At 36.6% G+C, this 27,898-nt stretch overlaps 1 protein-coding gene across 6 annotated transcripts in view; it reads right to left on the reverse strand.

Moving 5' to 3' along the window:
- Positions 1-2,735: 2,735 nt before the first annotated feature.
- The window catches only part of 5-HT7 (5-hydroxytryptamine receptor 7), a 39,803-nt gene continuing 14,640 nt past the window's right edge, over positions 2,736-27,898 (reverse strand). Inside the window, exons 2-6 of one of the 6 annotated variants that reach the window (XM_088045548.1) lie at positions 21,045-21,082; positions 13,114-13,546; positions 12,389-13,063; positions 5,547-6,188; positions 2,736-2,818 (exon numbers count right to left, since the gene is read on the reverse strand). In XM_088045548.1, the coding sequence (XP_087901674.1) occupies positions 5,568-6,188; positions 12,389-13,063; positions 13,114-13,365 (1,548 nt within the window). In that variant the 5' untranslated portion in view covers positions 13,366-13,546; positions 21,045-21,082 and the 3' untranslated portion in view covers positions 2,736-2,818; positions 5,547-5,567. Of the gene's footprint in view, positions 2,831-5,546; positions 6,189-12,388; positions 13,064-13,113; positions 13,547-21,044; positions 21,083-27,898 lie in introns of those variants that run through there. The other 5 variants (XM_088045549.1, XM_088045551.1, XM_088045553.1 and 2 more) reach the window with 5 other exon arrangements.

A 27,898-nucleotide genomic window follows, 5' to 3' on the forward strand; every position in this document is an offset into this window, starting at 1 on the left:
TCAATAGACTATTGAAACTGGGACTAAAGATCTCCTTTTAACTTTGGTATTCACGGCTCTGCCAAAACCTGTTACTTTTCATTCTGCATCGGTAGCAATGTGAAAATTATACTGTTCGTTCGGTTATAAAACGATTGCAAAACGATGTATTTAAATGATTCACGACAAAACAAAGCCAGCATTATCTAGCAACGACCGTTTCTAATCTCCCGAGAACAATAAAGAGTAAGCAGGTTGAAATACACCTATAAATAACAAAGGAGCATCCGGATCCATGCTAATTTGTTTGTGGTGGAAAAGTCTGGAAGCTCCCGCCTGAATTATTATTTTTGCTGAATGTGGAGTATCCTGAAACAATATTTGCCTAAACAGAGCGATATTTATGTTGAGGATCGATCGTATTCTAAGGATAGGGTCCTTAAATTATAGTTAACAGGACGAAATATAGTCTGGATCCGAGTTTTCCCACCTTAATGTGAAGTTATGACCCTCGCTCTAGTCGCTTCAGTGTCCCACTTTGCAACTTTGGTGACACACTCACTAATTTATACCTGAGTAACACTGCCGTTTTACTTATAATTACTTTTAAGAGGATTGTGACAACCCCGACGTTTTAATTAATGGAAAAGAAAATAATCCCCTTCTGCAGTGACTTGCAGACGTTGTTAACTGAAAAAATTTCCTCGTCAATTATTATTAGCATGAAAAGCTTAAAAATTATCAAAATGTCCAGACGAAACCGGATCATTAAACTTGCGTGAAAAATGCGAAAGTTTTGAAAGCTGAGGAAAGTTTCCTTGCAACCTTAAAAGTTTTATACCTATAAAAGCTCATATAAAAGAAAGTTTCTAAATTTAAGCGCGATACTTAAACGCTTTTCTACTGGAGGATCATACTTGAGGTATAAGCGAAAGGAAACCAATTTTATTGTCTTGTCCAACAATGCAGTTTGTATCACCAAGAGAAACATTTTACGACTGCCGAGATTATAGGCCAACATAAAAAACTTAAATCAAGGGTGGAATTATGTTCGACGTGATGTCGTAAAAAAAGTATAAAAGTATTAGGAGTATATTTTTCATTATGGAAATGAGAAATTGAAATAAACAGAATAATACCCTTAGTGATTGATTGAAATTTTTCCTGTTAACACGAAAGAATTTAACATGAGCCTGCAGGGAAGAGAACAAAAGGAATTTTGTGAAATGATGATAATGGTAAATCGTTACTGTTTTATTATTAAATAAACTATATGTCTGACCCAGAAAAATGGTGATTCGTAAAATATTTACTTCGGGCGGACGAAATGAAATTGCCGAGCACTAAACCTTGATAAAATAGTCACGGCGCGAAGAAAGGTGTCGTTTCAAAAGACCCACATGTTGTTAAAAACGCCATAAATTATGTTGGTTCACATGTACAAAATTGGTGGATGCGCCGGGTAATCCGTCCATTTTTGTTCCAAATCTACGCGGTACCCGTACCAGAATATCCTGTTTTCCGTATCCTTAATCGCATTAACAGCTTAACAAAATTTGTGCGTCGATCGGAAATCCTCGACGTCCGCCCCTGGCATTAGGAATTAAATTTTAAATTTTAATTAGTCATTCTCGTGTTCTTTAGCACAATGGCAGGCAAATGTAATTATTCAGGTGGAAATGCCTCGCCATTGTCCCCGTTTTGGTCTAGTTTGCCTCCACTTCTAGGTATAAGTTTTATGACATTCGTAATGTGCCACGAAATCCCTTCAATTTCCGTTTCATCGTTGGCAAAGAAAATAAAGACTGCTTTGATTTCCCACGTGTCGGTACAAATTTGGTGGTCGGAATAACTAAAGGGAAACGAAAGAATCCCTCACTGGTGAATTAACTAAACTGATACAATGATAAATAGGACAGGCGGAGTCGAATTAGCACGTCTGGAAACAAATTTGGTTTGGGAAATAAGAAAGTGAGTTTTATTTTGATTGTTTTTTATTTTATAAATGTTTGATTTTGTTTACAGTCCTAGAGATACTCCAGTGGTAAGGATCTGAATCGTCACAAATAAAAAAGAAAGACCTACCCTGTTTTAACATTCATTTCCTTCATGCCTCACATCGGTAATTTAGATAACGACGTGCCCAACTCGACTTTAGGAATATGTACAAAAATAATTTAGAGTCGAATTTGGCACGTTTTAACGAGTGTACTGACGCGAATGAACTGTGCTATAGTTTAATACTTTATATTATTGCTATACATTTATTGGATTTTGGCGTGCAATGGGGGATCCCAGATGTGTGGAATCCCACAACACTCGGCAAAAATGAAAGTACACTCGTTGCTTGAAAACCTTAAATAGAATCTACCTTAACCTATATCGACAGCCTTGAAGTTCTTACGTTTAAAACGCAATTAAGTATAGTATAAAAAAGCATAAAAATTGACTAGAAGAGGAACAGATAAAGCTTCATAGTATTACCTTATCGTAGTCGATTGTCTCTTACAGTTACTTAACCACAAATCTTTAATACCTAATTTTAAATACAGTTTTATGTACATGACTAGCCTCAGCACAGAATGTTGCTGAACCTGCGTCCCTAATGAACCTTGTATTGGTCTTGGGACAATTACCATATGTACTCCCCAAACGCCTCCGAAAACGTATGTAAATTTGCGTCAAGGGCCGAAGGATTCCGCACTGTTTGATCTTTAAGAATCACTCAATTGTGCGGGTCTATGTGGGCAGGTGTAAGTTTCTCATTCCCTATGGAAAACACCGCACAAAGTGGATTTAATATTTGTTCTCTTGTCCGCTCTGCGTATGACACATTTCACTGAAACAAAAGCTTCGGAAAAGAAACGAATGATAGATATACTTGTTGGGTTTTGAGCCAGCTCGAGGAAAACGGAATAATGAGAAACACTTCTGATAATTTTCATCTCCTCGTGGGAAATTGTGCGGCCAACAATTTGTACCACTTCTAGATTTTAAAATTGTCACATCTTTTCAGGTTCATTCCAGTACAACGGGTTTATGGAATAGAAATGAAATTTATTGTTGATAACTAATTTGATTAAATCGAGCTTTAACATTTTGTAGAATTCAAGTTAAATTGATCATAATTGTGTTGTTATTTATTTTAGTTTACAAAACGTGGACTAAATATTTAATCGCAAACGCGGTTGACAATTAAATTGTGAAATTGGTATGTTTTGCATTAAATAAAAAACCATTTAAACCGAAAACGAAATCTGCAAAGTGACGTGTTGGTGGTACAACATTTTTTTGTATTTTCCAATGAATGCCGCTGCCAAAAAATTACTCGTTCCACTCATTCTAAAAACTCAATTTTGCCTCCCACGACCTGAGTTTTTGCTCACTTCCTAGAATTTTACAAACGATCGATTAATCCCTTCTCGGATTGGCGATGACACGGAATACATCACTAGATTCCCTCTGATATGAAATCTGTCGTTTCTTGACCCCTTTGACCTTACCACAATGAATTGTTGGCAGCAATGATTAATGATTTAGCCGGTGCCACTATGACCACGTGCGGTCCTACCCTGAATACATCCATCCCAAAACGATCGATTTGAGTGGTCATGAAGCAAAATTTTTCTCACGTTTGTAATAATCAGAGTTTGTTTGCGAAATGGTCGAAATTTATGGCGGAAACGGCCCTATCATTTCCATGATGTTTTCTCATATCGAATTCAATAAAATGGAGACTCGAGCCAATATTTGGAAGCAAATCGGGACGGTAAAAAATCCAATTCTGGCCTGGATATCAGTTTTTCGTAGGCATTAGAAATTGATTTTTCATTTCGGGTTTGGTGGAATACAAATGTAAAGATAACGAAGGAACGATGATAAATTCGTCTGAGTACCGGATTAGAGTTTAAAATATTTAACACAGAGATTTTTTTCCGTTACAATTTTCTCTCAATATCGAACTAAGAGGTTTAAAATAGTTTCACAAAGGAACGTCATAATAGACCGTTTACGGACACAAAAGAGCCATGAAAGGTCTTTCTCGGTTGCGGGATTTAATAAAACTTTTTCTGCCGATGAAATGCATCGAGCTTTTACGATTAGATGCAATAGACGTTCGATGGAATTCCGGCCGTTTTACGAGGTTTCATTTAATTAAGAGCTTCAGGTTTAGCCGAGTTTGCATTGTTGATTGAAAGTAGGAAAAAATTACTGTAATCCCATTGAAACTCTTTGCTACTTGGGAGACATTAAAAACGAGTTGAATTTAACAAAACTTCTAGGAATTAATCCCTGCTAGAAAATTTCACCCCCGTCTCCCATTTCACTGGATAACTGACACGATCTTCAACACGAACCTCTGATGCTTTGTGCTATCTACCAACGCACATATTCACCCTCGGAGTCAGATTTTTATAATCCAAAAACAACAAAGCTCGGGAGTATGTACGAAAATAGCGCGGTTGTTGTTTTAGGGGGTTATACAACACAAACGAAAAACGGTCGGGTTTCCGTGGTGCATTTTGATTTTACAAACTCCGGTGGAATTTTGCGGCACAGAATTTAAAAAAGAGAATAGAAAATTGTAGAGGTGAACGCGTTTCAGGAGATTTTGTGTGGGTTCATAGGGATAATTAGGGGATGATGGATAAATACGGGATGTTGGAGCGTTTAAAGAACTTTTGTTCACTTTGTAGTGATTAATTTAGATATCCATTCAAAATTAATGGCAAGTTTGATACGTCTGAAGTTTGGGAAATTTTGGGTTAATTTTGGAAGGGTTTCAGCTGTTTCGCTACCTGAAATAAATGACGTGCAAAATTGATCGAATTAAATAACAATATCACTAAATTTTTAGGAAAATCTAGGGCTTTATAACTATGTTTATTTGGTCGGTTTGCCTTTTAAATTAATTTAACTTTTTCATGTGTAAATTTAGTAGCATTAAATTTATGCAAACATTTTCAATTTCAACAGCCACTTTCATTATTAATACAAAAATTCTGGAATATTTTCCGGGTGAAAAAATTTCCATTCAGAATATTTGGCGATCTCTTTCAACAAAAACGTGAAAAAACAACATTCGAAAGTAATTGTTTTATCAATCATAATTACGATAACTGTTTCACGAAATAAAAAATTCTTTTTATGCTAGATTCGTTACTTGTCGAATTCAGGTCTCCTTTTAACTGTTTCCATTGACTTAGCGCAAACGAAGTTTTTTCCAATCGTTTTCTTCGCGCAGTAAATCAGCGTTTGTCTCGTGGTAAAGAAGGGAATTAAAACATCGATAAATCGTTCACGTTTCACTATCAAAGAAAATCTATTTATGTAGTGGAAAATTTAAAGGAAATTGGCCACGTTTTCTTACCATAAATTGGAGATGAAAAGCAGAATTCTTTCTCGCAATTTTTTAAAATTTTCTGAAGCGTTTCTCATTAGACTTCCCGAAATGAAAAATTTTGTGAAATGTTCGAGCGTTGCTTTGATTTGTGAGCTAATTGATTAGGCCGTTATGACATCATCTGGGGGAAGAACTCATCGTTTTCCCCGGTAAATGTTCTCACCTATTTCTTGTAGATTCACGATCATAGAAACGACTCGTGCGCAGTATTAATCTCTGGAGTTTTAATTTCGTCTCCTTCGGCCTCGATATACTCGACCCCTTCTTCGTAGTCCACATGGCACCTCGCGCTCACGTGGTGGTCTGGATCGCCATACTGACTATGGTAAAATTCCTCTCGCATCATATGGTTAAGACTCCCACAGCGAAAGTACAAAATAGCTTGGAAGGGTTTTCGGAAGTCTCTATTGAGCGTAGCGTATATTATTGGATTGAATAAACTATTCGCGTAACCCAACCACAAGAATAAGCTGCCTAAGGTTTTAAGCGCGTTGGTAGTGTCTAGGAACGGTCTGACTAAGGCTAAGACAAAGAACGGCAACCAGCATATTGTGAAAGCACTCATGATAATGCCCAACGTTGTGCTGGCTTTTCGTTCTTTGGCCAGTTGGAAGCGGAGTTTCTTTTGATTGGAGGCGTTGGCGTTGGGTGATGTTGTTTTCGTCGATGCCAGAAGGCTGGATTTCTGCTGTTTTTCTTTGTTGGCTTGTTTTATTGGGGGTTTGTTGCTCAGCATCGGACACTGGGATTCGTTGCTGTGGCGGGATTTGAAGCAACGGCCGAGGCTGCTTTTGTCGATACTACACTGTAAGAAAAACGTTATAATGTCAATAGCGAGTACAAAAATATTAGCAACATTAATCATGACGTTGTAATTTATTGGCTGTGTGCACACCCACAGATAACTTGTCAGCACACACATCCATTTACGAAATCATTATAAATCAAGGGGTTCATAACAAATTTATCTGATACATTCTAATATCTTTCTAAATCTAATTTGCGCCCACATATTAACGTAGATATAAATCAAGAAGCGTGTTATTGTGATATGTTGTACGTATGATTAAACTCATGCGTTTATCAGTTCAGTTGATTTGTTTGGTAATTTACCTAATGGCCAATAATGGTGTGGTCAAGCTACGTTTCGACCGTTTAATATTACGGTAATTAGACCCTTTTAAAAAGTCGAAATGTATTTGCTTTGACGAAACGAAAACAGAGCCGTGGGAGTTCAATTCAACTTTTAAAACCATATCGTGTTTAGCTTCCCTAAAAACAACATAACACGATCTTCAACGTGTTCTCCTCGAAAATAGACAACCAAAAGCACACCTACGAAATATTAACTTATAATCAAATTCCTCGGAACTGAAGTCATTACTCTAATTCCTCTCGAGAGTCGATTCGAATTAACTGAGCTCTGGAAGATGACAGTGCATGATTGCCTATTTCGATATTGATTTAAACATTAAAGCGTCACTTTTATTGCCATTTTACCATAATAATTACATGTTTAACTCCCCTGTACGGCCGGTAATAACAGAAAAAAATACGAGCTCGTAACTTTTCAATCCCGGATGGCCCAACTGGCCTCTCTGAATTTTAAACGAGCTTTGTAATAAAGATAATGAAATCAATTTTGCGTCGCTGTGTAATCTGATATTGTTCAAAAAGCTGATCGAAGCATGAGGCGTGTAATTGTAGTAAACGAGAAATTTTTCAATTTCGTTTTAACCCAAGTGACTTAAGTTTGGAATTAGAGACACGCACTCGTAATTTCAGAATTGTAATGATAAGGCACATAAAATTCATTTTAGTTCGGGGCTATTTATGTAAATAGTCGGTTCGTGTAGTCGCTCATTATGCTGAAAAAAATGGTATCGTAAATTTCAATCCATTTTCATGATTTATAAATAATTGTGGGGCTCATTTTATAGCTGTGGTTGTGCCAAAGGTTGTCAGTTAACAAACAGAAAGTAGTGCCAATAAAATTCAAAGTGAGACATCAGCACCTGCAGGGAAATTGACGGTTTCAGCAGATGCACATGTGCACACATCCGTTGGCAATTACCCCCACGAGCAATTAATCTTGAACGGAATAATCATTTTGCAATTAGCAATATCCCTCGTTTCCCCCGTTGGCGGTAAAAACACGAAAAATCGCGTGAAAACAATTCCGAGATTTTATTTTTACCCGAAATGAATATTCATTTAATTTTTTTCAACAGTCGTTGATTAGATTCCTTGAAACCGCGTTCGTGCGAATTATGAAAGCAAAGCTCCATGATGATAATTCCGAATCAAACCGAATTCTCTTAGTAGGATTTCCTCGTCGCATAAGTGATATTATCCGTGGAGGTTTCAAGCAGATTTAATCTCACAAACCGACGCTTTTTAGAATACGGCTCTAACGTACTCGGCAAAACCAGATAAGAATCGTAATTAGATAATTTATGCGGACGGTGAAGCTTAACGAGCTTTTCACGAGTCACAGGATCGGATTTTTCCTGGAACGAGACCTCTCAGATTCGTATAATTGAGTGTCTTGATATGCTCCAATTTGCGTTCAAGTTTGGGAGAAAATACGTAATTTATAGCTTGAGGGCGACTTTCACACATGAAGGAGTTGTTTACATGGATCATTGGACGTTGGGATACACCCAAAAATTAAAAAAATGGAGCCGGTGGAAGAGCGGAAAAACAAAGTCGTGTGGAAATTTTATTTAGAGTTGGTTGTTCTTATTCGCGGCTCGAACACTTGATTAAGCTGGAGAGCATTTATAATTTAGCATACTGCTGATGTTTCGCTTGCAAAATCGCCTTGAAGAAAATCAACAATTCGTCTGTAGTTTCTGTTTTTCTAGGGTTTAAAGTGTACTCTTCCGAGTTGTTAATAATTCCAAAGCGGCTACACAAAGGAAAGATTGAGTTTTCTTTCGGTAGCTCAGAGCCATTAATACTTTGCAAAATGGTGGATGCGCCGGGCAAAGCAGAAGCTTGAATTTTGCATGAGTTGGTAGCCGGACATTTATGATTGTTTCCGAATTTTTCAGTTTTGTAAACAGCCCTTTGTGGAGTCCGTACCTTTGTTTGCTTCAATATGTTAATAAATTCCTCCACAAAACCAACATAAAAATTTTTGCTCAAATTCCACCCCTCTTCAATTAGGAGTTGAACAACGCGGTCGTTGAAAAAAATGGTCTAATTCAATTAGGAGTGGCGCCCTTTTCGCGAGTTAATTTCTTCCGCGAATGTCAAAAGCGCATATTATGAATATACATTCTGTTTTAAATATGGACGCAACAGGTTCGCCTCGTAAATAGAAATTCAAATTTTACCTTTAATAAGCATATTCCGCTGAAAATGGGATGATGGATTCATAATGGATGTCGTAAAAATGGACGTGTTAGTGTGCAAACACCGTTGATTCGATTCCAGCGTGGAAACAATTCGGTATTGATTTGGAGGTAATATCACTGGTTGGTGGTAGACTCGTGATAATAAATTTCAACAAAAGGATGGAATAAAAAATGTACAAGTCGGAAGCTCACGTCTCTAGAGAATAAATGAGAATGCAGAAAAGAAAAGATGAAATCGTGAGATGTAATGATGGAGCGAAGAAATTTTGCTCGGTAGAAATAAAATATTAATTAACTGTCTGCAACGCTGAAAAACTCTACGATTTTCTTCAATTACCACCGACCTCATTTGTCCCATCGAAATGACGTTTAATTTCCGTGTCATCATTTCTGTAATCCCCAGCTTAAATAGAGCACACGACGTCTTTTTCGGCTCAGGTCAGTTACGTCCGGTTGTATTATCCATCATGACATTTGTTCGGATCGAAGAGAAAATGGAAACGTTATAGGTTTTCCACGTTAATAAATAACAAGGACTTGTTGCAAACGCTGACGTTTTGCCCCTGTTGCGGTTTAATTAATTTTTTAGGGATCCCGCGTACGAATCTAAACGCCATTAAAAACTGAATTGGAAAACTTGAGGTGTAAGACATAAATATGCAGGCTCTCGTGGGATTGATAAATTGTTCGCCGTTTGACACCGCGAATGTTTTATCGATAACGTACACGTTGGGCTGTCCTGCGATGGAAAATTGATATTTAATATTTATGTCACTGTGTGTAATTTTCAGAAGACAGATAACAGAATGGCGACGGCAGTTTCAGGAGTCGGGGAATTTATGACGGTTCGAGATAGGAGAGTAGAATAAATATAATCCAAAGAGGGAAACTGTGGTCTTTGTTCTGGTTAATTTAAAGAAGCTAGAATACAGCAAAAATGGTTTAAATTTGGCCCGACGCATCCACTGAAAACTGAAAACTTACTTTTTAGTCTCTTGTGACGACAAGTAATAATCTCATATTATTTTTAATGGATACCTTCAAGGCTTTCTGGCTCGGATTAAATTCACTACCTGCTTTGCTGCGTCTTCATAATAATTTGTTGCAATTACGTTGTAATAACTTTGAGAGCCTGCATTCTAAAAATAATAACGTTTGAAAAGAAAATCACTTCATCTGTAAAGTCCTTGTTTTAATCACAAGATTACATGTTTATAAAACACCAATGTAATTTCCAGTGTAATTTATATCGATTACAAACTATCTTTAGATAAATTGCTGCAGGTAACAACTCGCGAAACAAGCAAATCTATTTTTAATGATTGTAATATTATGAAGCATTATGTAATTTGATACTGTTGCGTTTTCGAACCGCTCTGTTTCAACTAGGTAATACAATACTATTTTTACCTGTAATTAGTTTGAATATAAACGAGAACCAAAATAACTCGATAGTGTTGGTAATTTTTTACTCTAGTTTGGAACGAGTAAACATAGTTTGGGAAAATATCATTTGTAATTTAGATTAACAATTATGTATCTTGTTTCGGATATGCACAAATACTTTAAAACAAAACCAACGCTGCAACTTATTAAAGTTGTAATTTGTAAATCACAAATTCTGCTCTCTAACTCAGGTTACTAATTTGGATTAATTAGTGTATTCTGACACACAATTTAGTAGTTTAAATTACGTATATAATAGACGCTTTCAGCGCTGCACTTACTAATTTGACTTGCAGCTGAAAAACATACGTACAGATTAAAGTTTTGACGGATTTATTTGTTTATTCTACGTTAAACTCGTCAAGTGGATGAAAATTGCACGGTAAATGAAATTCGTGGCGCATCCACCATTTTTTCATTTTGTGATTGGTTCGGAAGAAAACTGCAACGTGGCACCTTTACTAATAAAAGTACCCGTCTTGTTATATTATTTTTTGACGGCAATATTACTCCAAAGCAATTTTATGTGTTCCGGGAAATTTTATCTGCTTATTTGCAAAACGTAAGGTGGAACTAGATTGCATCAAATAAATTGTGAAATGTATTGTGTTTTGTGCTTTGATTCACGTACGGTTTATTAAATTTCTAGATGACATTTTTACGTTTAGGAAGTCATTCAAACTGCAAGTTAAAGGCAGGTATTTAATTAATGTGAACATTGGAGTTTTATAAATTGTTTGTTGCACTTCAATCTCCAACAAGGTATCTTTTTCAAGGAAGACTTGCCCGGTAAGAGTAAATATTCTAGTTTGACGCATGCGGTGATCAACATGACCATCAGTATAATTAAACCCTTTTACTACGCCCACATCTTACGTCAAAAGAGTCTTGACTATATCCTTAGTTATGTTCATTACTACTAATCAAGGTAATGAATCATTTATGGCGTTCATCTTCAACTCGTATCTTTTTAAGAAACCCGTATGAACCTTGAAATTTCACTTAGTTTATCAAAAATCGCACGATCCTTTTAATTTCAGACATGGTTTAATTTGCGGCGACACGCAAATTTGTTGGTAGCAAACCTCATTTACATCACGTTTTTTTCGTGCCACCTGGACTCAGTTTGACATTAATAACTAATTGAATGGCACCTGTGTATTTGGCTGTAATCCAAAATGTATCAGTGCATGACATGAATAGTAAAAAGAAATGGGGCTCGCGACGCCGTTCAACTTGTGCAAATACAATTTTACTCTGACTTCTTTTATTGACGGAGTCGTACATGATGGAAGAAAAGTAGGTAAATAGCGAAAGTTTGCGTTGACGGAGAAAAATTACAAGAAAAAATAATACAAGTGTGTGATGGCAGATACTGGAGGAAAAATGAGATTATTTCGTTTTTGTTATTATGGTTTCATTCGTACTCAAAAGGCAAGGTTTCTGCCAGAAAATCAAAGAGACGATCAAAAAAATGTACAGTGAAAAGAAATCAGGTCAGAATATTGCAAAGATAACGAATGAAGACATAAAAGACGCGGCTTTATGTTTAGATTATTCTCAATTCTCGTATTATGCATAATGGGAGACGAAATTATTGCTGGTTGTTTGGTTTTATGATGCACGTGCAGCGAAACGATGAATATTTAAACGCGAACTTCGGTGATTGGGTTTAATTATAATATGGATAATGTAGTAGAGAATTAATATAGTTCGGTGTGTTACGGGTTGTAAGCATTAGACCACTTTATCATTGTGTTGATTCATCGACAATAAATAAAATTGACCTGAAATAAATCGGACAGGCATATTAAAGGGGTCGAAAATGATTGTAGTAAATATTACATTAGCCGCCCCGAGAACTTTTCTTGATTGTATCCATGTTCCTAAATGGACATAAAAAGTCCATTAAATGGTGCGATTTAATTATTCAACTTTTATCTTGGATTATTGTCAATTTTATTCAATTTCCTATTGTATTAGATATAATTCCATTTATAGATCCCTGGTACAACTGCACATAATAGATTCAGATATTCCGAAACCTGTATGCTAAATTCAATAATGTAACATGACAAGTGAGCTTAGATGCTGCATTTAACAGTCTCTTAGGGGATTACTAAATTAACTCACCCTGTTGCTTAATTCGATTATTATTATAGATCGCTTATTAATTTCTAATGATAATTTTACTTACCATTGTGTTGGTACTGGCCGAGCTGGATCTGTGATTAACCCTGGATGGGTTGGCCGGCGACGGACTCTGACTGGAAATCTTATTCTCTGGAGGCCCTCCACCATTCTTCACACTAATCTCCAGATAACAGTGGGACTCCAAATGACTTTGCGCTCTCTTTTCCTCCATCACGATCTTTCTCGCCGCTCGAAATATCTTATAATACACCACCATCATCACAGTCAACGGAATATAAAAACTACACATTGTCGCGTACAACTGATACCAGAAGTCCTGCGACACCAAACACACCTCGTGATTTATGTATCCGTTTTCTTCTTTCTCTGAATGTTCGTTGCCGATGATTAACAGCGGTGGTAAGGAGATGCAAGCCGCGAAACACCAAACCAAGATAACCCAGAGGATCATTCTTTTAGGGGTGCGTTTAACACCGTATTCTAGTGGTTTAGTGATGGCGTAGTAGCGGTCCACGCTGATCATACACAGGTTGAGGATGGAGGCGGTGCAACTTAACACGTCGCAGCTTACCCATAAGTTGCAAACGATTTCGCCGAAAATCCAGCGACCTTTGATTTCGTGGAACATGGCCATGGGCATGACGAGGATGGCCACGCAGAGGTCGCTCACGGCGAGGCTTACTAGGAGATAGTTGGAGGGGCGGCGCAGTTTACGCACCTGGGGGATGAAACCGGTGAGTTTTATAACAACGAGGCTAAGTTACTTACCAGACAAACGGCGACACAGACGAGGATGTTACCAACGATGGTCCCAATAATGATGATTACGAGGATGATGGTGATGGCGATGGTCTCGGCTTGGTTATAACCGATTTCTTCATGTGAGGTCACATTTGTTTCGTTGATGCCCAAACCATCCGTTTTGTTGCCCGCCATACGAGAATCTATTGATTTAGGCCCATAGTAACTGACATCCGCCACATTCCGGCTAAATATAGAAGAGCGATCCTTCTTAAACATTCAGATTCTCCAATGTTTTATTCATGTCGATGAAGATGTTATTACCTAATGTAAGCAAAATATGCCTGAATTTTCATCAAAACGGGGGAGTATAGTTGTGATTTAAAAGGGAATGCTCTCGGGAGTCATTTAGCACTTCCAACGGGTGAATCGCAAGAGTTGTCTCGGGCTTGGGATTAACCTGGAAAAAATGCAATTTGTTAATGAAATTTGATTAAAACGAGATTAGAGAATTCTGAGATCACTGCGGTAATAAATTACAACGAGGTTCTGGTTCTTATGAATAAATTTTCATTTTTTTGGCCTCGAAGTCGGCGAGCGGAAGTAACCGTATTACTAGTGCGTCCTCAAGCTCGTTTTTTTCAAGAAATTTATGGGAGCTTTCATTTTATTAAAACTCGACAAGTCATTTTATCTACTTTTGAGTAGTTGCTTTAATATACTTTGCCGCGGTTAAATCTATGTCTCGCTATCTTTGTAGTCATAACTTGTTATCTGTAATCTTCAAGAATAACAGTCTCCGCCTTGACAGTTTTCTTGTTTACTTACGGAATAATGGAAATTTGCATCACACGCAGACACTTAATTAAGACGTTAATTAAAATCGAAGAAGGAAGCGCGAGAATATTCAATGGAGAAAAACTCGTCTCTTTAGTGATGCGACCGATTAAATGCGGACTAACTATCTAAGTACAATTACTACTCCACTCTGAACCAATGCATTCAACTGCAACTTCCCAGCTTAATTAGTACAAGCATAAACTCGATAGGTAATTGCGAGCCTCAAACAGTTCGAGAAGTATCCATCCAAGTTGGAATGTACAGGGTGTTTCAGCTATAAATTCCTCGGCTGTATATGTATGCAAAATTTCGTTGTTGGATGCAATCCATCCGAAAACCAACTTATTCAATTAGCATCCAACCGAAATTTGAATGTTTTGTTTAAGTTACAGGAATCGGAATGAATTTTGTTTGTGCACGCTTTTAACGCTTTCGCACACACGTCAGTTTGTTATGTAGGAGTTAAAAGGGATTAGAAAAAACACAACAAACACTAAACATTTTGAGAGAAGGATATGACAGGTCGCTTTGATGTACAAGACAACGATATTCACAATCGATTGTTAGTTTGTAGTAAAGGTCTCTCGTGAATAATTTGGTTGGTAAGCTTTTTTTTTGTGTTCATGATCCGAATCAAACTAATGTGTTTCTGATTGATATGTTTTTCGTCCGGTTATTACTCAGAGTGCTTGAATTGAATAAGCACCTAATAAATATACTAAATGTAAGCGCCTGGAAGCGGAATAATTGTGTTGAAATTAACGTTGACAGTAGTTGATCGTTATGTGCAACATGCATTGTGAGTATTTTGCATTCGAAGTTTAATTACATAACTTATAACTCGAGGCATTGAAGGCATATTTGGAAAAACAATCATTGGAAATTAATTAATGTAGGCGAACGAATGAAACGTGACTGCCACATAATTTCAAAAGTAAAAGTATCACATCACGATGATGATTTTTTGCTTCTACATGTTACAGTTGCTCTCTTAGCGATCGTTTCCTTTGAATCCGTTTTCATCTTTTATTAACTCGACGCTCGGACACTTTTTGGGTGTAATTCAATACAGCGAAAAATTCATTTCTAAGCACGATTTCCCAATCTTTCGATAACATTTCATGGCCAGTCGTGGTAAAATATAAGTTTGGAGAACGAACTTGTGAAACTTGGAAGTTCTTTTGCGGACACAAGAATTAAAATTTCTGCCATAATTGAATTGAATTGGATAAAATCTTTCGATGCCATAAATCTGCTTTAGAAACCGAATGATTTGATTCAAGACTCTTGTATTCTTATCCACTTCTGTATTAATTGCGATTGAACGAATTTCGTGAAAAGATGTCAGATTATATTATAAATTTTATCTAGAATAAGTGTTATCAATATGGATTGGCGAATACCGCATCTTTATATTTCCACCGAAATAGATCTACATCATAAATGGAAAAATTTAAATTTTCGAACCCGAAATGCGTAAAACTATTTTGGTGGAAAAACCTTTTTAACCCTGTTCACACAGTCTTTCTCCACAAACTACAAACTTAATAACACAACTGAAAACTAGATCAAAGTTAGCCTCCGAAAAACTAGATTAATCCAAAAATCGGATCGGATCTAAGAAAAATTAACAAGATTGTTTTCGGGGATAATTTAATTCCGTTCGTGCCATCCCAATACGAAACAAAATAAAATGAAACCACGAAAATACCGCGAGTTGAAAGAATCAGAAAAGCTCTGTGTATAATCAATTAGAGGTATTATTTACGCACACCAACAGATATCGTTAAACGCAGCCTCGTTATTGGCGGGCTAAACCGTAAAATTCACACACATGCAAATATCCCACCCACTAAATTATTGTAAACATAGATAATTTCTTTGTTGGTTTATGGTAAACAGTCAACGAGAGTCGAAAAATCGACGATGGAGCACGCTTCCATTATTCATAATTCGTAATCAACCCCTAGTAAAAATCGTTTAGAGGAAGTTGTGGTCGAGTTTAGCGAAACACCCCTGTACTTTGCAGGTAAATGATGTTAATATTTAATGGGCACTAATGATGCGGGGGAGGGAACCACCCTTAAAACTTTCAGTGATACAACATGTGCGTGAACAAATAATATTTGACAGCTGATTAGCATGTTTGTGTCTGGCAAGGAGTGAGATGTTGCTGAATATTCATCCTTGAACACGTTACGGTATTAAGTTAGCCTAAGAATTGGGAGAGTATGCAAAAGCACACTTTCAGAGAGTGTAATAGTGGAACGCTGGGAAAATCTGGCACGTTCTGCATGGATTTGCCGCTTATATTATTAAAAGTTGGATAATGGAATTTTTAAGAGGTTTAGGTATGATAGTTACTGATAGCAATTCGCGTACGAACCACATGGAGCAGGGTAAGTTAACATTATCATTTATTCAACATTCTATTTTTTTCTATTTTAGGTCTTCTAGGGAGAACAACAATAAACTAAATTGTTATAAAACGTTCACTGATACCTCACCTCATAATTAGCGATAACACAGAAATTGCTAACAATTATGTCACATTGTGCATTCTATTTTTAAAAACTGCATTATCGTGGAAATGCATTTGCTGGTTTAAACACAATATTTCATGAAAACATTGACAGTGAAGAAATCGAAATTATATCCACCATTTCCTTTCGTTGTGGTCCGTCGTTCGAGAATTTGATTTAGAACAAAATTGACGTCCATTTCTTTAAATATTCTTGGCAAAAACTCAATAATTCGACACAAAGATAGATTTATGTGTAACATAGAACTTGTCACTGACATTCCTCGCTTAGCAAATTTGCTCGAATAAAATTGAATCGCAAGAATTCGGAGATAATTGATGTAATTATGTAATAAGGTAATTAAAAGTAATTTCAGCCGTAAAGAGTTCTACGCTTGTAGAACCAGACATTTTCTATGCAATTAAGCGTTAACCGTTTTACTGCTAAAGCCATTTCGTATACAGAGTGTTCTAACATTAATCACATCCCTTTGTAGGGCTAAAGTGGGGCTGTAATTAATACTTAATAGAGTTTCACCCGCTGTAAGAATAGGCATTTCGCCCTTACTCATAAATAAATTCAGACTTTGAAATTTGACGTTTCCGGCTGAATCTCACTGGAATCGAATACATACATCTTTCAGGTTATTTGTCGAGTATGCGAAAAATTTAGTTCCGTGTCCATTTTTCAGGATTTCCGAAAAGATAACGATCCTTTTGGGAGTTTATTATTTCCGATATTTGTTTAATGGAAGACGGCGGCGAGTTTTAAGACATCTGGTCGGTAGCAAAATAAGCATATGCAGAATTTAATTTCCTGTTTCGGTGGAATAAGGCAATTATGTTCACCCGACTTGGAACTTAAACAATGGTCTTTTCATTTTCTGGTTTTCTTAAGAAAAAGACGGGACACATGAATGATTCTCGTAATTATTTCGGTCGTTAATTCCATTCTCCGGGATAACAATGAAGGAAATCGACAGGGAAAACTGGATAGAGAGTGCTTGTAAATGCAGTTCTAAAGGCCACTTCCATTTTTTAATTGGTATTGATCCAAAATTTGGTATTTACAACGCTATTTAGGGGGCAAACACTATCTGGAGTAAACAGGTTGTTTTTATTTTTGCTTACTTTCCAAACTTTGCTTTGGTGTTTTAATTCAGTTAGTAATTTTCCTCCTCGGTAAAATTTCGTTACGTAGATGCTACAAAAATACTCGAAAACTTGAGATGCAAGACAAACAGTGACATTGCATTTGCAAGTGTGGAAATAACCACCACAGTGTCATGTCTTTGCGGCATGTTAGTGTCCAATTATCACTTTAACTCAACAGGCCGCGTCTCTGCAACTGTCTGTTTCACTGATAACTGCTTAGTGGACACAATAACAAATTCCTGCAAACATTTCCGTATAATTTAGCCAGTTAGTCGTCTCCATCCCTCCATTGGAATTTATAGAGCTCCATCAGAGCCTCTATTCTCCAACATTGCCTACTCATGCTCAGAGCTCCAGAGTGCCAATATTATTGTTTGTGATCCAATACCGTAATAATTCAATGTCCAGCCACACGACTATCTCTCCTCTATGTAAAACGAACCAATAAGAGTACCACGATTAGCTCTCCTTCGGTTCCTATCAGTCCGAGAATCAACAAGAGGCGGCTGTTGGACGTTGTGCAAACAATCCAGATGTGTAACAGGCGTAAATGTTTTCTAAAACGCTGTACAATAGGTGTGAATTGATAAACAAACAATGTCATTTTCACACGTGGGGATAGAATAAGTATAGATAATTAGCAATGAAGCGATGATTGAGAGCTCGCTATGTAGCATTGGGCCATTAATTTCAACAATAAACGGACAAAAACGGTGAATAAACAGTTAATTTGGATTATTCTGGGCGGAAAAATTACAAATGGGAAAACACTGATGTTTATTTATGAATCGCTTGCCACGTTCGGTGTGAACGCATTTGAAACTGCTAATTCCAATTTAAAGAGAATTTCAGTCTGCCCCTGCTATCGAACAAATGTCACCCTTTCCATCAATATTGCTATAGCTTTCGGGACAAGATGTTGCGCTGTATCCTGAGCAAAAATGTTTGATCAAAAAGTAATTTTTTGCCCTAGTCATCGTTTCCATTCTTTTTCTCACAATATTTAATCATCTTCAACTTGACGCTTCCTGTTAATTTACGTATGTTCACTTTGTTATTCTTTTGGAGGCGCTTAAACGCAAAAAGGCTGTTCTAATTTAACAAAAATACAGCACCTCTTGACATTATTATTGTTCGTATCTGCGACAATGAAACTTTCAACCTGAGTACACACCGGAAGAATTTCCGGTGTCAAGGGATTCAGTTGCTGAAACAAACGTATAATGTCTCATATTTTTGCTCCGTCTTCGAATTTCCATTTTTCTAAAATAATATTTACATATGAGCGACCATCTGTTGAACTCGCTTTTAAATAACCTGAAAGCTGAAACTGAGCTGGATTTTCTTGATCTTGTTTTCGCTTATACTGCTATTTTTGAGCGGGAGCTGAGCTCATTAATAATCTTTAGTTATTGCTTCCATAAATTATCTGTTTCTCGTCGCGTAAATAGCCAACAATACTCGCTCAGTTTTCTTATTAACTAATTAAATTTTAATTAAAGCGTATTATAGTTGGTAAAGTAGTGTAATCAAAATTAATTTTGGTGAGAATAAAGCAGGGGTACCAACCTTGCTTCTAATATCGTTATAATTAACATCTCGATCTTCGCGTCGCGCGTCGGCAGTAATTTTAGTTCACCGGATTAACCCAATCTGCTTGGTAAAATTACGATGTGAAATACAAGCGACACTTTTTCGGAAATTAATATTTACTTACGGATCAGAATTCACTCAGGTTTTAAATCCACATTTACTTTGATTGCATGTTATGAACTTGGAGATTTGCGTGTGCTGTTTATTTAAAAAGCTAATACAAACAGTCGTGTATGAGCGAATCGATTGAAGTTTTAGATTGACATGTGATGGAAGTTGATTCAGGAGCGCAAAACTGTTTTCGAAGGCCGTTTCCGCGATTCCGCCGAAATATGCATTGGAAAATAAACAATAAACGTTCCGACAGCCCTAGAATTTGTTTAAATATTTTTGATACGAGCTGTGTTTACTATTATTAGTGGGATAATGTAAACCGGAGTTGACGGTTTTAAAGCAATGGCCAAAGTACAAAAGGTTTCGCAGCTAGTTTGCTCACAATATTTTGGGTTAACTTCACTATAATTTCGGCGAAGAGATTTGTTTAAGTGTAGCGTATATTAACGGTCGTATTTTAAAAATTTACGCTCTCCCATAAGTATACGAGATTTGCTTTGCTAAATTATCAATAATTTCGTATTGATCACGTTCAAGCCACCTTTTTGTCGCTTGGTGCTATGATTATTTCTGTCTTTCTCGCGTTGGAAAACTGAAATAAGAACCTTTTAGCGTTTAATTATTCCCACTGTCTGCATTAGAACTGATGAACTCCCCGCCCACACGCAAAAAAAACAAACACACTTTCAGATTCGCTCTTTTTAAAATGTCAAAATAAACTTTAATGACAGAAATTACCCCGCTGTTGCATCACAAAAATTTCCAACATTCATCAAAGTTATGCGTGGTATCCATTTCCAGTCCGAGCAACTCGTAGTAAAAATCGCCCTCGATAATGGAACACGGGCCCAGTGGAATGCACCCCGAATTCCAATGTAACAAAAAAACTCTTAACAGAATTAAAACCGGAATAATGTCGCTATCTTCGCAAATGATTGTAATAACTTCACAGTTCACGTACGTAAAAGGATTGCAACGTAGTAGGGATAATCTGTCGAAATTGAATTTGTATCGGATCCCTACTGAAAACAGATCGACTCCGGAATAATAATATTGTTTCAGTGGGTATACTCTGCAAGCCAAAAATAATCCATCTTCGTTCGTTGCGCATCTTAATTACGGACTATTCGGCTCGGGATGACTAATTTTCCGTAATAAAGTGAACAAAGGACTATTTGTTGTTGTGTCACGGTGATGGCGCAATGTTACTTCAAGGATCCATCAGTGGAGTTGCCGTTTCGAAGCCACTAATGGACAACTAAAGGATAGTTTGGCCAGAATGGGCCTAATGTGGGGGAATTATTTCTCCGATTTAATTAAATTTAATGGGAGTGTGGCTATAAAAGTAATCCGAAATTTTTCGTTTTTTCATAACTGTTTTTCGACATATTCCGCGCATCAAGTTTGATAAGAGTCATCCTTGAGTGTTCCTTTGAAAATCCATCAGTGAAGTTTTCGACAAGTTTGGATCTTGAGCCACTAATGGACGCTCAAAGCAGGATAGTTTGTCAACGAGTATTAAAATCTGACACGGAATTAGCGAGAAAATGCGATTAATTTGGTGTATGAGACAGCCGAATTTAGTTTAATTTCATTTTAATGGAATTTGCAGTGCTTGAACGATATAGCAACTAATTAATTTTCTATTTAACCAAAAATCATTAAAATTAATTACGCGCTGTTATTGTTGCAGCGAGAATGGAAGACGTTTCGAGCTCATGTTAATGCTGCTCACCTTCAGCCATTTCCGTGGAAACTGGCGTGCACTCGGCTCTGAAAACCAAAGAGAAACATGTTATTTTGAGCGAAAGAAAATCGTGGAATGTTTATTTAACAATTTGTGGCTTTTTCTCGGCACTTGTTGATTTGTTCCCGTAATTATCACGAGAGCCAAAATGACCGATGAGTTCTATGAAGGGCCGTGACCATATCGATTGTCTGATATACAAATAGGAATGAGTTATTGAAAACGAATCGATAACCATCGAGGCTAAATAAAACATTCCCTGTTCAATAGAGGTATTTATTTCACGGGATTCTAGGGCAAACAGTTCCATATCGAAGGAAAAAATCAGCGAGAATTCCGCATGAAGAAACATCAACCCGTTTTGTTTTATTTATTGCGTTAAAGGCATCTTTTGAAAGAGATTTCGAATAATGTATCATTCGATTACCCTTTTATTATCTCGAAGTTCATCCAGTCGCGTGGAGCTTTTGATCTTTCCAACTCGGAGATGTTTTTATTTCATTCGACTAAATGAAACTGGAATCTTTCCTTCCCGAAAATGCAGACTTGGTAATTGGAAATGCCGCCGTCCAAAAGACAGTGAGACATTTTTGACTATGGCGTGATAAACATTTTACGAGTTGGATAAACTTGAAGTAGATGCCACTTTATTTTCACTGGAGCGGAAGAAAAGACGATGCATCGCGACGCATTTACTCAGACATGAATCAAAAGAGCTTCCAGACTGGTTTACGAAAATTGTTGATTTTTGGCGGCCTTTTTAACGGGTTATAAAGCCTGTGTTAATACACCTAAGGTGATGAAATGAAAACCTATCTTCTGTTCGGAGCAATTCGCTGAAAGCTGCAAAACACACAAATACGATTGAAATTTATTTTCTTATTTGATTTGCTCTCAGCGACGATTTAAGTTACAAATAGCCGTCCATTCTTCTATATTTACCCAACTAATAGAAACTTTAGTAACGATTTAGATCGGGTCGCCTCTAGGTTCTTGATATTTTCAAAACAAGACCATTTAACTTCGAAATAAAGTATCGATCGCGATTTTTTAATTCGAAATTCGACCTTCGTCGGTGTGGAGTGCTTTACACTAAAAAGAAAGTGACGACAATGAAGTTCCTCTATAAATAGAATCCAGGTCGAAATAAATTTAGCCCCATTATAAGGGTTACTAATGTAGCGGCGACATTTTATCGATAACTCAAACAATTATTATTTCCATCACGAAGTGATTAAAAACCGTGCTAAGCTTTTGCTGGATTCTCGATATCTACAGGCGTGGAGTACGAGCTCTCCAGTTTAATATTGTAAATGCCATGCTAGGAATAATTGAGAAGGCAATGTCAAGCGCGCCTTAATTGATTCCGAGGCTCTGAAAAAATCCGGTGGATATTTATTGTTTCAACTAATTTAATTTTGTAACGAGTGGCGAATTACACCAGCAATTTTTACACGTGTGAGATAAAGAAGTAATGTTTTTCACTGGATAATTGAAGTGGCTTTTCACAGCTCCTCAATTCGCGTCGTGGAGTGTTGTTGTATGAATATAATCAATGTCTTCATCCTCTCGGAACAATTCAGGACACTGCAGCCTTTATACAACCGACATAATACTGTTTAGAACATATCAATTTACTTCAACGGATACGACTAACTCGAGTGGAAAATATATTCGTGTCGCATGCCGATCTGAACGATCCCAAGGGAACATCGACATTAGTCAGGAAGGATTTGTGAACACCTTCCACTTGCCAGCACGTTTGTGACGTTGAATGGTAACGACTCACCCCACATTTCAAAGACGTGCTGCACCATATTATGTATTTAATTAGCGACACCGTAACTGGTTAAATTAAATTTGATTTTCTTCTCGAGGGCGCTAATAGCGATTTTAATATTAATAGGATTTGGAGTATTATATCTAAAGAAATACGCAAGGGATTAATCTTGGGAAAGCGTGGGTGTGGAAAGTAAGCACGTTACTTCTGGCGGATGCTAATCTAAATATCGATATTTCGGCATTGTTATTTTATATTTCAACACATGTTGTTTCTTGACCAAAAAAATTTCTTTAACAACACAAGTACAAATAGCTCCTTTTCTCCTAAAAATAATCCGACTGTCGTCATCTGGGTATCCGTCGACTTTTTGATGTTACGAAGCCAAGCGTGCAAGAGATTACGAAAGAGGACAATCGCATAATACACAACATGGAGTTTAGGGATTCAGGAGTGGTCTGCTCCGAATTCCATCTGGATGACTCCACCGGGAGTAATAACAGGGAAGGTACCGTAGCATCACATACAATAGGATGAAGGTGTTGTGATTTAGCTTATGAGGAACATAATCCTCTTACTATACCCAATTAAAACAGAAAGATAATGCTCTGTGTTGTCGCTTTTCCCTTAATAATGTGCAATCTTAATTTACATTGCATTGTCGATAAACAGATTTGAATGCAGCGATTAATCATTGTGGAAGAAAAACCTAGTAATGTTGTCGTTTTATGGTCCAGGACTTATCGCAGAGATTTATTAAAGCGTTTCTGCTTTCGTCTGTACCATTATAATGATGTACGCTTTTCCAGCCTTGTGAATATTAAACCTAAGAAATATTCTCCAGGAATATTTAAAGAGGTACGGTTTCGGATCAAGCACGGATTGAAGGATTAGGCCTGGAGATAGAGGAAAAAAAATATTTGTAAAACAAATAAGAGGGAAGACGAGGCGACTGAGGGTTCCAAAAGGAAATGCTATCGGTAAACACTGCCTGGAGTAACAACTAATTTTTAATTTTCCACACAGAATCGCAATTAACTTCATTCCGCACCAAACTACTTTCTGTTTAATCACGTTAAATATAGCCGCATTTGTACCAACCAGAAATTGTTTCGCGACAAATTGGATACAGTGCTGTGATTAATAACGTATCAATAATCATTAGAGATGATCCTATTTCAAAGGATGAACCAATCAAAACAGAGCGAGACATGTTTACCTTCCTTCATCTAAATCTGTCAATCGCGAATCCAAATAAAGTCAACGCATATTTTAAAGTCTGCCAGGTAAGATTGGAACGCATTTGTTTACTTGTTTACATTACCTTGAAACTAAGAAACCTCCACTTTTGCCACGTGTCGTGACCTTAACACCTGAAGAAAAATTCCGAAATTATGCAAACACTGTAAATTCAAAAGATGCACTCAACTTACGAACCGTTCAATTACTCTGCACTGACTCTATTATCTACTCGATTTAAGTTTTCTTATCAGCAATAAGACTTAACGATCGCATATAGACGTTTCATGCTCGGCGGTGCGAAAATGTCAATAAAATCTTGGGGAAATTCCTGGCGCCATTCACACGCACAAAAATAATTTAAATCGTGAGCTTTGTTTGCCTATTAACTGCTTCCTATAGGTTCTTTTTGTATTTGTTTCTGCGGGAATAAATTTTCCCCAGCTGTGAATTAAGACGTTTAGGTGCAGCGAGGTGATCAATAATGGAAGGTAATGTGAAGATGGCTGGCACTTAGCTCTAAATTGAAAAACTCACTTTGCCATTGACGTTGACACTCCGAAGGAACGAACACGACGACCGACACGAAAGCGTAAAAAAATATTTTAATAACCAAACCCGGAATGATAAATTATAGAGCTTACTTTTTATCTCCCGAACGCAATATAAATCATATTGTTCCTATATTATTTTTTTAATCAACATTAACCGGAGCAACATTTCCGGAGATTGATTATTGCCTCTGATGAATTGATTTATCGGATTGCAGTGTCGAATTCCGGGACAACGAGCAAACCTTTATTGCTACAGCTCCGGTTCTATGCAAAAAGTTGAAAAATGGGATGGTCAATATGAGCTTTCCTCGTTTTGGAACTTTACATTCTTTGTTCGGGTGTTCGGCAACATATTTCAGCCATAAATTGGTGAGGTGTCCAATTTTTCTAAAGGAGATCTTGATCAAAAGGGTTGACACTTTAAATTAGGCGGATCAAAAGTTTTATTTTAAGCAGGAAATTAAGTGTCCAAGTAGTAAACTCAAAAGCCCGGATTGAGAGGGCTTAATGATCGAGGCATCACAGTTTGTAGTTTTACTAATTCGGATTATCTAACAGAGGATTAAGTTTAATATTTTAAAATAAGCGTCGAAACGTTTAACGATCCGGATGAAACATCGCAAACTGTCAGGATTTAATTAGTGGTTCGTTTGGGAGCGAGGATAAAATTTATCAACGAAAAACGAAGTCTTAGAGAATACTAAAAGTTTGTCTAAGTGTTTATGGAGTTTAAAAAATCAGCTTAATAAACTATTCTGAAAGAATAACTGTCTCAAATTTTCTTCACAAAAATTATCAAAATTTACGAATACATATTTTAGTGGAGGATGTTGGAAATTTTTGCTAAATTTGGAAATGAAAATTTCTGAAATTTGTATCTTTCGTTCAACAATTCTACTACTTGCTATAGTTAATATACGGTTCAAAATAATAACTTCCTCAGATTTCATGGTTGTAGCACAAAAATTACCAAAATTACAAATTTTATTAAAGGATATCGAAAATGATTGCCAAGTTTCAGATTTTTTCTAGAATTTGTGTCTTTCGCTCAAAAATTCTGCAACTGTGCACGACTATAGTAACTTTCCCAAATTTTGAGCAAAATTAGGTAAAAAGAACAACGATGATTTTGCAAGAACTTGGACAAAAGAGACCGAAGCCTACAAACAATTTTTTTTTGACAAACTGCGATTCTAGTAGTTTTTATGCTCCTACATTTGACATGTTTTTAATTGTGCTCAATAAATTTTATAAATTTTTATTCAAAGATCCAACCTTTCGTCATAACAAAATGATGAAATCGGTTTAAAACTTAAAAAGGATTTTGTAGCGAAAAACACACCTAAACAGCCAGTTCGATCGCAATTGTTTATTCATTGGCTACAAAAATGTTATTTATTCTCTGAATTTCAAGTCAATTAAATTATCAAAGAATCAACTTTTTGGATGTTGATGACAAAAAACGCTCTAAACAGAAAAAGTTGAGCTGTAGATTAGATGAGCAACCATTCTTTGGCTTTTGGTTATTGGACGGAAGTGTTTATTGGTGTGAAAATTTTTTATTTTTTAAAAAATATTTAATTCAAACAAGAATCACATTGTATAAAAATATGACCAATTTATTATCCCTTCAATATTAGTTATTTCAACACTCTACAGACACCTTAAGATAAGACTAAAAATGTAAGCTGCATAACTTAATATTCCTTGACAAATCTTCTTCATTTCCCGGCACCAGTTTGCGCAAAATAATACTGATCCAAATGAGAAAATATTCTGATAAAATTTTAGAAATTTGCTCTCTATTCTGTGTAAAAAACATCAGAAATAACAGTCTTATTAAACAAACCTGAAGTCTTCAAATTATTGCTAAGTCTTGGAAATGAAAATCTCTAAAATTTGTGTCTTTCGCTCAAGAATTCTGCAACTTCGTATAGTCATAATGCGACAAGAAAAATAGTATTTTTCCCAAATTTCGTAGCTATAGGACTCAAACTATCAAAATTACGAATTTTAGCAAAAGATGTCGGCAATTTTTACTTGGTTGTAAAAATGAATATTTATCAATTTTGTGGAGGAAAGTCTTGATTAACATTCACAAAATCAAGTTTCACAACAGACATCAGGAAATTAAGCTGTAAAGCTCTAAATTAATCCTCACAACATTAAGTTTAAAGACTAATGAAACATCCGAGAGCGTCACAAATAATTAATATTTTCAAATAAAGAACTACAAAGTGTTAAGGTATTTGTTCGACGCAATGCTATTTTGGGTGCTTTGTATCCTATTTAGATTAGTGACCAAATTCCTTCTTATTTATTTCTGCGCCAACAGAAGTATGCAAATTATCACCTGAAACGGAATTTTTATCACGGCGAAAATATGCAGCAAGACGTGGGTGTCAACATAGCGACACGTTTTCCATAGAATCCCAGTTTTAATTATTACCGAAAGGAGTCGATGAATGGAGAGAGGAATTTTAAATTCTCATTCCCTGAAAGGGCAAGCATCAGTTGGAGTGTTTGCTCTGTAGACAATGTTTGCTTTGACCAAACATGCCGTTTAGTAGGAAGTTATATAAAAGTTTCACATCGTTTAAGTACGGAACTCCTAAGTAAATTTGTTTCTGAAGCGGACCTCAATGGGTGTACATAGAAGAGTTGTTAATTACATGTTTCAATTGGATTATTATAACGGCGTTGTTTCTCGTCAAAAACGCCCAAATCCCGCCCCGTAATTTATTGCAAAATCCGCGAATCGCAGCGCTAATCCTTGCAATTAACTCAAGTGCCCCAGTTCTTCAAAAGCAATTGCTTCCTAGTATTCGTTATTATTTTCTCTCATGTAGTAATCTGTTTGAGTACTGGGTAAATAAATAATTTAATAAAACCGACATTTCATCAATTCGCCAAACATTCGGCTCCACATACGTTCGACCCAATTACCCAATCGAAGGAAAAGTAGAGTGCGAATCAGGCAATAAAAACGGCGATAAATCCAAATCCATCAAGCCATTGAAGATGAGAAACTAATGCTCGATATCCTGCAGGCGTCGCTGGAAGGAAATGAAAGCGGACACCTCGACGAACAATAGATAATTAAGAAAGAAAACGGGGGACAATTAAAGAAGATATATGGCGTGTCTCGCTTTAAGAAATACAGTTTTTTCGGGATTAAATCGCGCGCGATAAGGAGAAATTAGGGCCGGTGTTTGGAATAAGCCGAGGCATCAACATAGGTTAAGAGAGCGAATTTATGGGCGGGATTA

This window comes from Gnatocerus cornutus, chromosome 9 (assembly GCF_029298725.1).
Source record: "Gnatocerus cornutus isolate USDA-ARS CGAHR chromosome 9, icGnaCorn1.1, whole genome shotgun sequence".
NCBI lineage: Eukaryota > Metazoa > Arthropoda > Insecta > Coleoptera > Tenebrionidae > Gnatocerus > Gnatocerus cornutus.